General features: G+C 41.9%; 1 protein-coding gene and 1 long non-coding RNA gene across 6 annotated transcripts in view; one reads left to right on the forward strand and one right to left on the reverse strand.

Annotated features, from left to right (window-relative positions):
• Nucleotides 1-11,760, reverse strand: part of Slc25a13 (solute carrier family 25 member 13) — a 159,697-nt gene extending 147,937 nt beyond the window's left edge. The window contains exon 1 of the mRNA XM_069996543.1: nucleotides 11,580-11,760. Coding sequence (XP_069852644.1) covers nucleotides 11,580-11,594 — 15 coding nt within the window. The 5' untranslated portion in view covers nucleotides 11,595-11,760. The remainder of the gene's footprint in view (nucleotides 1-11,579) is intronic.
• Nucleotides 10,848-15,016, forward strand: part of LOC138809702 (uncharacterized) — a 187,088-nt gene continuing 182,919 nt past the window's right edge. For 3 of the 5 annotated variants that reach the window (XR_011366923.1, XR_011366922.1, XR_011366925.1), the window contains exon 1: nucleotides 10,854-10,935. This is a non-coding gene — a long non-coding RNA (uncharacterized lncRNA). Of the gene's footprint in view, nucleotides 10,936-15,016 lie in introns of all 5 variants that reach the window. The other 2 variants (XR_011366924.1, XR_011366921.1) reach the window with 1 other exon arrangement.

The raw sequence follows: 15,016 nt of genomic DNA on the forward strand, positions 1-15,016 counted from the left end.
CCATGTCTCTAGGTACACAATTACAGTTTATCCCTTATGAATGATCAATATCTCCATGTAGATAGTTTTCTCTTTAACTAATAAGTCATTTATAGGTTCATACTCTGAAACAATGGGAATTGCAACAATGTTTTTCTTTTTTTTTTTGTCGTCTGGGCTTGAACTCTGGGCCTGGGCGCTGTACCTCAGCTCTTCAGTTCAAGGCTAGCGCTCTACCACTTGAGCCACAGCAACACTTCTGGTTCTTCTGATGGTTTACTGGAGATAAGAGTCTCACAGACTTTCCTGCCCCGCTGGCTTCAAAACTCAATCCTCAGATCTCAGCCTCCTGAGTAGCAGGATTACAGGCATCAGCATCAGCGCCCTGCTTTTTTTTTTTTCAACAATGTTTTTTCTTTTTTTTCTTTTTTTTTTTTTGGGGGGGGGGGTCCAGTTGTGGGGCCTGAACTCTGGGCCTGGGAGCTGTCCCTCAGCTCTTCAGCTCAAGGCTAGTGCTCTACCACTTGAGCCACAGCGCCACTTCCAGCACTTATGTGGTGCTGAGAAATTGAACCCAGGACCTCAGGCATGCAAGGCAAGCGCTCTACCACTGAGCCAACTTCCCAGCCACTGTTTTTTCATATGTATACGCTGTTACCACAGCTTACTTCTTGCTCTCCCTTAGCTTTTTATTTTTTGGTCAACACTGGCATTCTACCACTTAAGTCACAGTTTCCGCTTCCAGCTTTTTGTTACTCAACTGGAGATAAAAGTAGCATTCTTTGGCTAAGATAATTTTTTTTTAAGTTTTCAGTTAGGTACCAGTTCTCATGCCTATATAATCCTAGCTATTCAGGAAGCTGAGATCTGAGGATTGAGGTTCAAAGTCAGTCCAGATAGGAAGGTCTGTGAGACTCTTATTGCCAAGCAACCATGAAAAAGTCAGGATTGGAGCTATGGCTCATTGGCAGAGTGGTAAACTTTGAGCAGAAAAAAACTAAGAGACATGCTCAGGCCCTGAGTTTAAGCCCCATTACTGGCACACACATGCGCACATACACACAAAGGTTTTACTTCACTACCTTCCATCACATCTCACTTTGCTTTGTTTCTTACCACTCCCCCACCTCCCCCACCCCTCGCCACACACACACAAAAGAAATAAGCAAGAGCTTAACTTGGTCAAGCTTCTAGAACTATCATCTGGCAAGAGGTGCTGAGAACTAAGAAACAGGCGAAGTCCAAACTGTGGAAGACTACAGGGAAAAGGATCCCTCAGCATATAAACTGCAAAAAACAAAAACAAAAAACTTAAAGACTCCACAGACTGACATGACATAAAACACTTATCAGCCAAATGCTACATGTGGACTGTGTGCAGCCTGATTAGAACAAAACCTATGGAAAAAACGGTAACTTACAACCTGTGTTTTCATGTTCTGATGGCGCCTACAAGAACTGAGAAAACAGAAAATTAACGAGAAGAGCTTTAAAATGTTAAAGTCTATCCACCAACACCGAGAAATAACAGGAACCATTCCTATTTCTGACTGAGGTCTAAGTTAGACACATATACAAACAAGCAGGCTTTTGCTTTTTCCCTACTGTACTACTGTCATGGCTTTATGGCAAGGATGTCAAACGGGTTGGACGAATCTGTCCCCGAAAACTGCTGTGACAATGTGACAAAGAATCAGTGTGAGCTAATGTTGGAAAAGTACTAAGGAGAATTTAGCTTTCTAAACAGTTTAAATTTTATTTTGTTTTATTGACAATAGAAGCTATACTGTGTAGCAAGGTAAATTAAGAGGACAATGCAAAAGAAAACAAGAAAAATAAGAGGGCAATGTAGCACAATGGTTATATGCCTATGCTGTAGAATCAGACCGCCTGTGTTCCAACTATTCCTCTGCCATTTATATACTGTGTACCTTAAACAAGCTATGTAATCTATCCGTGCCTCACAGAACCTAGCCTTTCAGAGCAAATGAGTCTCCCATCTGTATGATAAAGACAATAATAGCACTTATGTCACAAAATTGTTATTAAGATTAAACTACTTGACAGAGTTTAGAACAGTGCCTGGCTTTTATAAGCATTTATAAACATAAACTAATGTTGCTATTATTTGCATAACCTCTCTGATTCTTAAATTCTGCTAAATGCCATTATCAGCATCTTCTCTGTTACCTCACACATGATTATAATAGAGTTTGGGTCTTCATATTATGTGGGTAGCTTACTCTCTGTATCTGTAAGACCCTTGAAAACAGGTCTAATAGATTTCTTGTTGGAGAAACCAACAAGTGGTGTCAACTATATATCTGAATGCATATTTAAGACTGTTAAGTTCTATACACACAACCACAGTTCTGCTACTCTCTAAGTAACAAGAACCAATCCTAGAAGATTCCTTTGAGTTTGGGGCAGAATAGAGATGAAGAAATCAAGGTCAAGGAAACCAGCGTATGACCCACTGTGATGGCACATTTAATAATGAGGAACTAAAATTACATGGAGAAGACAGGACATATAAACGCCAGGGAAGAAGGGATTACTTACCTATTGTTTCCCCTGGCCCCCTAGAAGAGGCACTTAATTTCACTGAGCAAAAACTTTAGTAGCAAAGTTAAATTGTGGGCTAGAAGAAAAGAATGCTATGCTCTAGGTGAATAGAGTTTGAAATATGTTTGAGACACACAAATGGAGGTTTCTCACAAACATCTGAAAACAAGTTGGGGTTCAAAGGTGCTGCACATGCTGAAGAGTGACACTGCACCACCACTTGCCACAGGAACTGAAGGAGAAGGAAAGAGTCCTGGGGGATGCCAATGCAAGGAAGACAAGACTGCAAAGGAAAACAGAATAGATGAGCAGCAACAGGTCAAGCATGAGAAGTTTCACCATGAGCATGCATGGTAGGAAGAAAAAGATACTCACATGAGGCTAGAAATGAGTACTGGCTCATGACTTAAGAACTAAGATCACAGGTAACCTCAAGAACACAATGACATAAAAAGGGGACAGGCAGACGTTCATCTTCAGGAATTTTAAGTGTGGAGGGGGGTAGCAAAGAAATGAAGAGAAGTACAACTTCTTATATAACTCCCTTAAGTAGTAATGTGCTTGGGAGACATGTACTCCCAAGTAATACTTGGGCCCAAAGGTAGAATCAAAGCAAACACTAAGAACCCTAAAATTTAAACTGGATTTTGTCACTGTATATTTACTTTTGCAAGAAATTGGACTATTTGTAATGAATCCAACAAGCATTACACTTATATTTTAGAAAGATACCTAAGTCTAATTGCATGGTAACAGGAGTTTCAAAGTCACAGTATCCTAAATTTAACATTGCCACTATCTCATGTAGATGTTAGCAGGCCCAGGAAGAGGCTCCATCAAAAGCCTCATGAGGTTTAACACATTCCATTTCTAACAAGCTCCCAAGTAAAGCCAAGCCTTCTAGTGCCTGAACAAAAAAAGTTCCCAATGGCAAAGCTCCAGCAAAGCACTTGGAGAACAGAGCTACTGAAACAAGCATGCTGGCTAGCCGTGATAGCAGATCCTGAGCTTCAATGAAGCACACCAGGTTTTGTACAGATAGGCCAAATATTTGCCCCTACTTTGAAGTTAAGTGAAAATGTCCTACTTCAGACATCTTTTGATATTCATATTACATTTCATGATTCCTAAAATGCTTTCTGTTTAATTTCATGTGATCATCACAGATATTACAAATGTCCCATTTGCACTAGAATGATACTGAGTGGCCAGACAAGTTCAAATCTTACCTATTTTTTTTTTTCAGCATCAGTGGCAACTACCTACCTTCTGCTACCTTCTGCTCCAAGGTCTTTCACTAAGCAGAGCTATTAGCTAGGGTTGAGGGGTTAAAAGACGGATGGCAGCCTCCTTCACAACAGAGCTCATAGGTGGACAGGTCCTCTACAAGCTCTACGTACAGCTAAACCAGTGCTCAGAATAATCATCCACAAATCACACCAAATCTCATTCCGGAAAAAAAAAAAAACACTAAACATGTAACTGGATGTACAAGAGACTGCTCAAATCAGACTTATTTCTGAAGTTTTCTTACAAATTGCACTGCACACATCTTATGCTAGATATCTCCCTATAAACATTAAGTGTATCATGAAATCTAACCCTCCTAACAAGTCAACAGTTTTCATGGTAATGTGGAAACTGACTCTGTGCAAATCAAGACAAAGCTACTAGCCTAATAGCAGTCATTAAATAGAGTGGCTTATTTAGGTTCAATTGCTTAGAATCTCAATACTGCAAACTGCACTATGTTTGTCAGCATCAAACACCAAAAGGAACCATCCAGGCCTCGTCTTCACTTGTGCAACTACACAAGAGATGAGTGTATGCATTCCATTAAACATTTCAAATCAACAAGCTGGACTAATATTCTACAAATCACTTACTAGCATGAACTCTAATTTAGAAAAGTGAGATAACATAGCCAGCACTTAAATGAGTTAGTTGGATGCAACAAGAGGATCTGGTTGAACAGGCTGGGAGCACAGGTTTGCTCCAGAGATAGTAGTACTTTGCTTAGCACACTAACTAGGTCACACCTTCCAGCCCACAGAAACAACACACAGTGCCAGGGTCATAAATTCCTCTAAATCTCCAAACATGCATGAAATGTAGTTGCTAATAAGGCAGCAAAAGCTATGTGGGGAGAAATGGAAGGGACAGTACTCTGCAGGCATCAAACTCATACTTCAGGACAAAGGAAGGAATAACTCCTGTAAGGACAAATGAAAAGCAGAGGAAAAGATTTCTGAAGAAGCAGAAACAGTAGGAAAGAAAGTCAGGGATCCTCTGGCAATCTTCTAAAAACCCACAAATCAATCACTCAATAGCTGTCACTTTAATTTCCTTACACTTCACATGGCCTGTCAGTATTCCCCAACCCCCAACCATTCCTCTACTTGCTGACCAACTCCTATAATAAGATCAAGTGACCTCAGTCAGGAACACTGGCACCTATGGCACTGGATAAAGAGTCAGGAACATGGGCTGTAAGGTCAGACTCACTCTTGATGTTTTCTTCTCTGTTCATAGGAAACCAGACAGCTGAATGAGCACAGAAGAGCTTCCAATCCATTTTAATGGCAAAATCTGCTTTCTAGGATACTTATAAACTGTGTTAACTTTGATAGCCAAGCACCAAGGGGACACAGGCAGAACTGGAAAGAAGTTTTCATGAAAGAGAACTTGAAGTCCTCCTCCTCTCTCCTTTGAATTATATCCCAGATATTAATCTCCTTTGTTATCTCATGTGTCTCGTCTATCTCAATAAATTCTTTTCTTGTCCTACAGAGCCAAACAATAATCACTTGAGGCAAACAGTTTGGAACAATGGTTGTCAGGATTTAAAAAAAAACTTTGGGTTCAGGCTCCATTAGATTCTAATTGCTTTAGAAGCTGTGGGGTGAGATGCCAGCATTAGTAACTTTTTTTATACCTGTCCAGGTGATCCCAGTGGTTGGGAAACCCTGGTGTAGAAGAGTGAGCAAACCAAAAGAGTTTGGAGAACAGGGACCAATGGAAAATTTTACCAGAATTCCATTCCTTTGATTGAATTGAAAAGCATGGTGCTACATAAACTCTAAGGACCATTCAACTCCAACAATTTAAGAAACCCTGAAATCCATACATGAACAGGACCATAGAAACCTGCCCTCCAAACAGTTATTGCAACAGTCTGGAAACAACACATAATTTTTTTCCTTCACTTCTAGCACAAACACAGACTGGTCTGCTGTATTATCATCAAACATTTCTCCCATAAGGGAAAGGAAGCCTGACAAATGATTCATATCCTAATCCACTCATATTTTATCCTCATAACAAACATCAGAGGAGGGTTTTATTATAGATAAAATATATGAAAAACACAAAAATTAAACAGATAGCCCAAGAACTAAAATATTTTTACAAAGGTATGAACAGTGGTAACAGTTACAGAACTGAGACTTTACTAATACCAATGTACACTACTCTATGTGCGTGAATTGTATGGTAAGTGCATTATATCTCAATAAAGCAGTGTTTAAACAAGTATATGACAATTCTTGTCCTGTGGAGATTTACAATATGATTGGAGAGATTTTTTTTAAAAGCACTGCAATGATGCCTTTATTAACTGACAAAGGTGTTCTAAGACAAAAGCTGCTAGCCTGGAATGACCAGAAACTACACATGTCCATAATCGGTGGCTTGTCAATTCATGAACATGGAAGGAATTCTTTTTAAGATCTGGAAGGAAAGGGAGACTAGATACAGATAAAGACCATCCCTATACTTCCTGAAGGGGAGTCTGAAGGGGGAATGGCTCAAGCCCAAGCTGAATGACTACTGACTATACTATCTTGAGACATTACTGGTCCTCCCAGAACCAAAATTTATCACCTGTACAATAAGGACAAAAACACAAAGTACACACTTGTTGGCATTATGAATCCAAATGAATTATTTGGTAATAACTGGCACACAGCGAACACTTAATAAGTAGGCAATCTCTTAAAAAGTGGAGCTTATACAGAGGTCCCTAACTTTCCCTCCTAAGCTATCTCCCACATGTTTTGACATACCTTGCTACCATGAACCAAATATGGTCAATTGAGCAAGTCTCTGAGCCAGAATGTCATCACCATTTGAATCCCAGCTCCATCACCTCCTAATTATTAAGTTTTGGTATTTTCAATTATCAAGTTACATCATTGGTATTTAAGAGTCCTCATCCATATAATAGAGATAGTCTCCTATAGCAGGCATCAGAGGCATTGAATGTGTTAATCTGCTAAACACTTATTACCTGTAATTCCCTAAATGTAGTATGCATTCTGTGCTCTCATTTTAATTTGCTGTTTCCAATCACTAGGCTGAATCTGTCCTCTTCCCCACCCATTCTTTCTAGAATACCACCATTTCTGAGTTTTCTTTCAGGCCCACAGATACCGATGAGCTCCTTTCCTCAGGATCCCAGAGTCTTCATAGTAAGATATTTCCATTAAAGAACTTACCCCTGATGAAGTTTTGGTTTTCTCAAAGGCCCAAAGTCCAATTTATTTTAATGTTCTGAATCTAGTCCCACTCACATGCTAGAAAGATCACAATACACAATCCTAGCTGAGTTAATGACCACAGATATGACTCATCCATGAATGGAAATCAACAGCAAAAACACAGGACCTACAGATCAGGTTTTCATTATTATTAATGCTTTGTCACAACATGTATTTCTTTTAGTTATAGGCTAATTTTACCAAATAGATTCATGTCAAGTTTTACACCAGGATATCTCTCACCTCTCATACCTGAACTCATATGAGCAATCTCTAATTTGAAACTTTATGCAGTTCAGTTTCACCAGTCTTAATATATAAACTTTACCAATGACAAAAAGGGAAATGTTCGCATAAAAGGGGGCAGAGAGGAAATTATTACTTTTTAGCAATGCCATTTTTATAACCTAAAAAAGACCTTACTTTAAGCTAGATGCCAGTGGCTTGTACCTGTAATCCTAGCTACTCAGGAGGCTGAGGTCTGAGGATCATAGTTCAAAGCTAGCCTAGGCCAGGAAGTCCTTAAGTCTGTTATCTCCAATTAACCATCAGAAAACTAGAAGTGGTGCTATGGCTCAAAATTGTGGAGTGCTTATATCCAAGTGTCAAGCGAGTATCAATGTTGCTGTGGTTCATTTGTTGTCCTGCAGTTTGTGATTCCCTTTACCTTCCACATATTGCTTTGTCTAATATGTAAAAAACACGAGGTACAGGGGCTGAGAAGGTGGCTCAGTGGTTAGAGCGCTTGCCTTGCATGCATGAGGCCCTGGGTTCAATTCCTCAGCACCACATAAGCAAAAAGAAAAAAGCCGGAAGTGGTGCTGTGGCTCAAGTGGTAGAGCACTAGCCTTGAGCTGAAAAGCTAAGGGACAGCTCCTAGGCCTAGAGTTCAGGCCTCGTGACTGGACCAAAAAAAAAAAAAAAACAGGGTACAAACAAACTAAGAAAAATGAAGAAAAACAATAAAACAATAGAGAAAAAAGAACAAACTACATGCAATGTATAAGAACTACTTGTTTCCATAAGTTGGAGTTCATGTTGATATTTTCAATAAAGGAAAAAATATATTAAAAAGATTTTTTTTTTTAAAGTTGTAGAGTGTTAGATGTGAGCAAAAGAACTCAGGGACAGTGCCCAGGCCCTGAGTACAAGCTCAATGAGTGACCAAAACAAAACAAAACAAACCTCACATTAATACATGCAGGGCAGTTTTTTTGAAGGTTTCTCAAAGAAAAGCCCAAAACACAAATTGAACATACAGACCTAACAATAATTATTCCCACAAGAAAATCCAAGTTTTGAGATTAACCTAAAAAATAATAAGACTCCAAATCAAAGTTTTTCACAAAAAAAAAAATATCTCTTTCATTGTTAAATAGTAAATTCATGGCAGAAATCAACATTTTTAAAAGCAGGCCAAGCCAGGAACAATGGCTGTAATCCTAGCTATTCAAGAGGCTGAAATCTGAGGACTACAGTTCAAAGCCAGCCTGGGAGAAAAGTCTGTGTGACTCTTATCTCCACTAAACCACAAAAAGAAAGCCAGAAACGAAGCTATGGTTCAAGTGGTAGAGTGCTAGTCTTGATCAAAAGAAGCTGAAGGACAGTGTCCAGGCCCTGAGTTCAAGCTCCCAGGGCTCCACCCACCCACCCATCCACCCTCACACACAAAGTAGGCCAAAGACTGGATTTTCAGTCATCTAATTTAATTAATTTAAAGAAGGAAATGAATGATTCATTAACTTTGAGTACCACAAAGACCAAGAAAATTAAGACAAGATTAGGAAATGGTTAATGGTGGTAAAAGCTATACAGAAAATATTGTCAACTTGAATATACAAACAATTCACTACAGTGAGTGTGGTTAGGGTTGGAATTCTGTAATTGTTGAGCCCTCAAGTTCACTGTCCAGCTCCTTAAAAATTCCATTGGGATGAACTTCTCTCCTTCTCTAACTGCTTAATTCTTCAGGGAGTGTAAATCCTACCCCCTGATCAAATTCCTAAATCTGCGGGCTCTGATACCAATTGACAGCATGTAGTTCCTATGATCCACAGAAAAAGCAAGGAGTGTAGCCTTGAACTCAGGATCCCCATAGCAGATAGGAGCAATATAAGGATGGTACCCAAAAGCAAGCCAGACATTATTATTGAACAAAGCTAGAATGGCATAGCTTCCTTGTGACACCCTTTAAAACTACATTAATTGAAGTAACTACCCTTGAGCTGCAGTGTAAGAAATGGCTTTATGAATCCACAGCATATAGAAGGACATGGGAAGAAATGGCCTTCAGAAAATACAAGAGTTGAGGCTGGGAAGGTGGCTTAGTGGTAGAGTGCTTGCCTTGCATGCTTGAGGCCCTGGGTTCAATTCCTCAGCACCACATAAGCAAAAAGAAAAAAGCCGGAAGTGGCATTGTGGCTCAAGTGGTAGAGCGCTAGCCTTGAGCTGAAGAACTGAGGGACAGCACCCAGGCCCAGGGTTCAGGCCCCAAAACCAGACCAAAAAGAAAAAGAAAAAAAAAGAAAATACAAGAAGCCTTCTCTCCCATGTAACTGACCTCTCTGATTATTTCTTTGCTTTGGCTGCTAAAAAATACTTACCTCTAGAAGGCACACACTTTTTTCCCCCACTAACCTTAGTCCTGGCTTCAACTCACTTTATCTTGGCTTTCTCATCTATTCAGATTTGATTTTGATATGCCCTGTTGGACTGTACATTTATGTATTCAGGATGTGAGCCATCAGAAATCCTGAAAAGAGGTGAGTTTAAGCAAATAAATAACCAAAATACAGGTTCCCAAACCAACAAATGAATGTTACATTTTTCTGACATTCATTACTTGGCTAAAAACCAATTGTGCTTGATAGGATGTGACATTTTAATAACAAGATAACAGAAACGGGCAACCTGCTTCCACATCATTTACATGACTTCATACTAATTCAGTCTTAAGATGTTTCCAACCACACTCTTTTAGGATCCTCAGTAATTTATCTCAACAGTTAAAGTATTTAATTCATTTAAAGACAGAAAAAGGGGACTAAAGAATAAGTACTGACTCCTATCTATTCTGAGGAACTGATTCATACCTTGGACATTTGGCTTAATACAAATTTAATCCAAAGAAAAGGTCAAAGGTTATGGGATTGAATTAATGTAATTTCCAAAAGAAATACCCTCTCACATACCTACATACCTATGTGCTCACTCACACATACACCAAGTACACTCCTGATGGTGAAACAGTAATAATAGGAGAAAGGCCCCTTGGGGCCATGGTGTCTAGGAACAAGAAGCCTGCAGATTTGGAGAGCCTGGAGAGACTTAAGACACAGAAAGGCATTTAAATATATTTGTCTGCTTACAATTTCCATTGCAAATGTGATTACTTTGCTTGAATAAATAGGAATATGATGTGTTGGCCATGTTTTCCTCTTGAGGGTTATCACAGAGTTTTGATTAAGGACAAATGTTTGAAATGTTGGGTATATTTAAGTTCACTGCACTTGAAATGAGCTAAGAAGTTGCACAGTCTTGATTAAAGGGCTGCCTTCGTGAACTTCAAATTAAAAGCAATAAATTCCAATGATTCAAGTGATTGGGCCTAAAAATGGTATTCTGCCAGCAAAGTTGAAATAAAGTCCAAAGAGACTGAAATGGTGTCCAGGTTTCAAGACATGGTGAAAGAGGAAAGGTCAAGCCGTCAGAGTTCCCTTTCCACCGGGGTAGTGAATGATTCACATTACACAGAATTCCTTTTAAGTACAACTTCATAGGAGTGACAAGCTCTCGGGACCATCTGTTTTGTCATTTCCAAAAAGAAGCCCCCCGAACGCTCCGAGGCCAGTTGGTAAGTGTTATCAGATGGGATGGGGGGGGGGGGCGGAGAGGCAGGGGAGGAGGAGGAAGGGAAGGGTCCCAGGACCAGCCGCGCACACGTGCGCAGGCCGAGTCACTCGGGCAGTTTCCAAAATCGAAGTCAAGGTGACTTCCTTACTCGCGGGAGGGCGGAGCTACTGAATCCGTAATAGGATCAGGCTTGGGCCCGGTCGGTGCCCCTGTGGAAGGGGATGCCCCGGTCAACAACAAGCCGGCTCAGAAGCTGGAGAGCCCCGGGCTAGCCAGGGGGACCCCTGCTGGGCCCGAACCCATCCCGGACCGTGGGTCACCGGGGCCCGATCGCGCCCGCGGAGCCGGGTCCACCTCGCCTGGGGCCCCTCGGGAACGAGCTCCCTTCCCCCGCCAAGTGGGAGTGTCCAACCGGCAAAGTTTCCGCTGCAAGATGGGGCCTCGGCCTCCGTATGTCTGTGTGCGCGGCCGAAGCAGGGCAGTCCCCCCGGCCCCCAACACACACACCGCGTCCTCCCGCGGCTGCGAGGTGGAACAGCTCCCCGGGACGCCCGGGACCCCAGTTCTGCTTCGCCGGCCCCGGGTCTCCCGGGCCCTGCCTCCCGGATGCTCTCCCCCCCGCCCCGGGCTCGGGCCGGCGCGTACCTTGGCGGCCGCCATGCTTCGGCCGGGATGCTGGCGCGGGGGGTGGGGGCCGCTCTCCCGGGCTTGGCTGGCGCTGGAGGTCCCTGCGGCTCACTTCCCGTCCCAGCGGGGCAGCGGCGGGGGTGGCGATGCGGCCCGGCAGCGTGCGCGCCCGGCCTGCCTCTCTCCCCACGCCCTCCCGCTGGCGCGGGTCATGCGGCAGCCGCCAGCCCATTGGCTGGGCCGGCCGGAGCCCGCCGGGACGCGCGTGATCCGACGGCCTCTGCCCTGAGGCCGGGGAGGGCCCAGGTCTGGGGGGCTGCGGAGGGGCCTGGACTTGGGACTCCGGGTGCGCGTGGCCTCCCTTCGCGGCGGGGGTCCTGGGGGTCCCGGCCCAGTGCAAGCCCTTCACCTGATGCCAGGTGACCAGGTGTGGGGGAGGGGGAAACTGGTTTCCCGGGTACCTGGGGCTTGGGAGGAGCAGAAGGTGGTGCCCAGCCTGGGGAAGTTGAGCTCTACACTAAGGCACGTGTTTAGCCAGCTCCTCCGAGTTTGTTTGATTCCACTATGCGCTGTCATAGAATGGATCCAAAAAGTCTCGAATCCAAAACTACTAGATGGGCAGAGGTGGTTTATTCCTGTAACTTTAGCTACTCAGGAGGCTGAGATTGGAGGACCATGTTGGCTTTGAAGCTAGCCTGGGCAGAAAAGTCCATAAGACACAGCTCCAGTTAACCGGCAAAAAGCCAGAAGTGGAGCTGTGGCCCAAGTGGTAAAGCACCTGAGCGAAAAAAAGTAAGGGACAGCTGTAAGTTCTGAGTGCACACAAGCGTCCACACACACACACATGTTGATTGATGCGAGGGGAGGTGGCAAATTATGCTGTCAAAGCTCTTTTTTAAGATCAGATCTGGTAAGCAACAGGTAAAGTATGAGTAATAAATTTGTGGAATTACTCCATTACCGCCCTATACATTAGGACAAAAACCAGTCAGTTCCCCTTTCAGTTTGGACTGGTAGCAGTTAGCTGCACTCCAGGGTTTAGCAGCATATACCTTCACACTATGTTTCAGAACCTGGAAAGAAGAATATTAGATACCTTATAGCTAACTCACACTCACCCTGGCCTGCAGCTAAAATAAAATAGGCAGCAAAGGTAACATTTCTGTGTAAGTCATACTTTTTGGTGAATATAGCAGAAATACCATCTTCAAATATTGTACAAACAAACTGCATGGTTGGGGAAAAAAAAATTTATGCCCTCTTCCAAAACAGGCTCTACTGAAACATGGCAATTAGTGACTGAAAACAAGAGGAAAAAAACTGTGTAACTGCCAAAGGTTTTATTCCTCTTTGTCAAGATTTAATTCCTTTGTCTTTATTGTCCAAGTTTAGAAGACTAGGATTGAGACAAATGACTTTTAACGTGTTGTATATCACTTTAATTAGTGAACATTAGCAGCTGTACCAGTCACAGCACTTCTTTTGGGAAACAACAAAATTATGTAAGAGACGGTGATGGCACTTAAATAGCCTAAGGGCTAGCAAGAAGAGAGATAGAAATGTTAACTTCCCTTTAACCTTTTAAGACAACAACCTACTCCAGGAGGACTGTGAGAAAGAGGAAGACTAAGAGGCCTTACAGATGACTTGAGCTCCGTGGCAGTCCAGTGAAGGGGTCCTGGCAGAAGGCCCAGAAATGGTTGGGGAGCCCAGATGCTTGCTCATTGAGGTGACCTCAGCTGTGGGCCTGGTAGAGGAGTCTGGGCTGCAGGAACTGGAATTGAATGTGTCATGGAGCGTGTCACATGCCATCAAGAAAGGGTGTACACACTCTAAGGGGCTTTAATACTAGAAGAAGCATGGCTAGTTTCTGATATAGATGGATCTCTCTGTGCTATGATTTGAATTTGTCTCCTGTGTTCACATGTGAGAAAGTCAATCATTAAGGCAACAGTAGTGGGAGGTAGAAGGCTTCTGGAAGATGTGCTAATGAATGGACTAATATCACAATAAGAAGAGCTTGGAATACTGTTTTCAAAACTTATTTTAATCCCTGTACTCCAGAGGTAAAGGCAGGAGAATTTTGAGTTCTAGGCCATCCTGGACTACATAGCAAAACCCTGTGTCCAAACAAAGAAGAGGCTTCCAAAAATAATTACGCTCCTTGCTTGTGAGAACATAACATTTTTCTCTCTCTGGAGGACATAATCCTTAGGAAGCCATATTGGAAACAGATCCTAGGCTCTGATTTGCTGGCATCTTGATCTTGGATTTTTCAGAACTAAGAGAAATAAATTTTTTGTCTCTTACAAACCACCTAGTCTCACGTATTGTGTAATAGCAGAAATCAGGCTAAGCCACTTGCTTGTAGTATGGAGGACAGTCAAGACTAAAACAGCCTGAATATCCAACAAGACAAGCTGAGGTGTTGGGGAGAGACCATGATAGGATTAAAGGAATATGTGAAATGTAAAATTAATTGACCATAGTGATCAGTTGTATATACGTATTCATCATACATTCCCTCATGGCCTGAAATACGGTTTTCTTGAGAGATATACTTGGTTAGTAATACAAGATGAGTATATATTGTAGGTATTTGTGTCTATCAGTAAGAAATTATATGTGCAACATGCAAGTTATACTAAGGAAGCCACAGAATGAAGCCTTCATTAAGGAGTCATTAATTAACCTACTTCTAGAAATCCATCAGAACTCAGAAGACTTAAGCATGTTCATAGGCCCAAAGGAGGACCAGTGAATAGTAAAAGAATAAAGACAAAAGCAAAAGGCGGGCATGTTGGCACACACCTATAATCTTAGCTGTCATGAGTCAGAGGAAGGAGAATTGCAAGTTCAAGACCAGGCTAGAATAAGCATCAAGACCCTGTCTTTTAAAAAAACACAAAACAAAACCAGAAGACTCGATACAGAAAAGTAAAGAATGACTGCTATAATGATATTTAAAAGATGAAAAGAAAATTAACTGTACAGTGTAGAACCTTCTCAATAAAGTTGCTTTTGTACGAAGGAGGCTACAATGCTTGATAAGAAATGTACTTATTATCTTGCCCATGTAATTGTAACCCCACTGTACAGTATTTTCACAATAAAAAAATAAATAAAGTTGCTTTTTTGTTAACAACAACAACAAAAAAGAAAATACAACTGTATGAAAACAGATTCCTACCATATTTTGCGTATTTGTTTTAAAGCGCACTAAGGCTATCCTTTTGTAAAAAGAAATGGAGACTTTAAAAAATGCATAGAATATTTTACTACTCTAATGTTCAAGTGGACAAGTGTTCAATGCATTCATGGTGCTGTGCAACCAAACTTCAGAACTCTTTTTTTGTTGTTGTTGGTTGTGGGGCCTGAACTCTGGGCCCAAGCCCTGTCTTCAGCTATTCAGCTCAAGGCTAGCACTCTACCACTTGAGCCACAGCACCACTCAT

The sequence above is a fragment of the Dipodomys merriami genome, unplaced genomic scaffold (assembly GCF_024711535.1).
Source record: "Dipodomys merriami isolate MVZ:Mamm:240054 unplaced genomic scaffold, mDipMer1.0.p SCAF_5, whole genome shotgun sequence".
NCBI lineage: Eukaryota > Metazoa > Chordata > Mammalia > Rodentia > Heteromyidae > Dipodomys > Dipodomys merriami.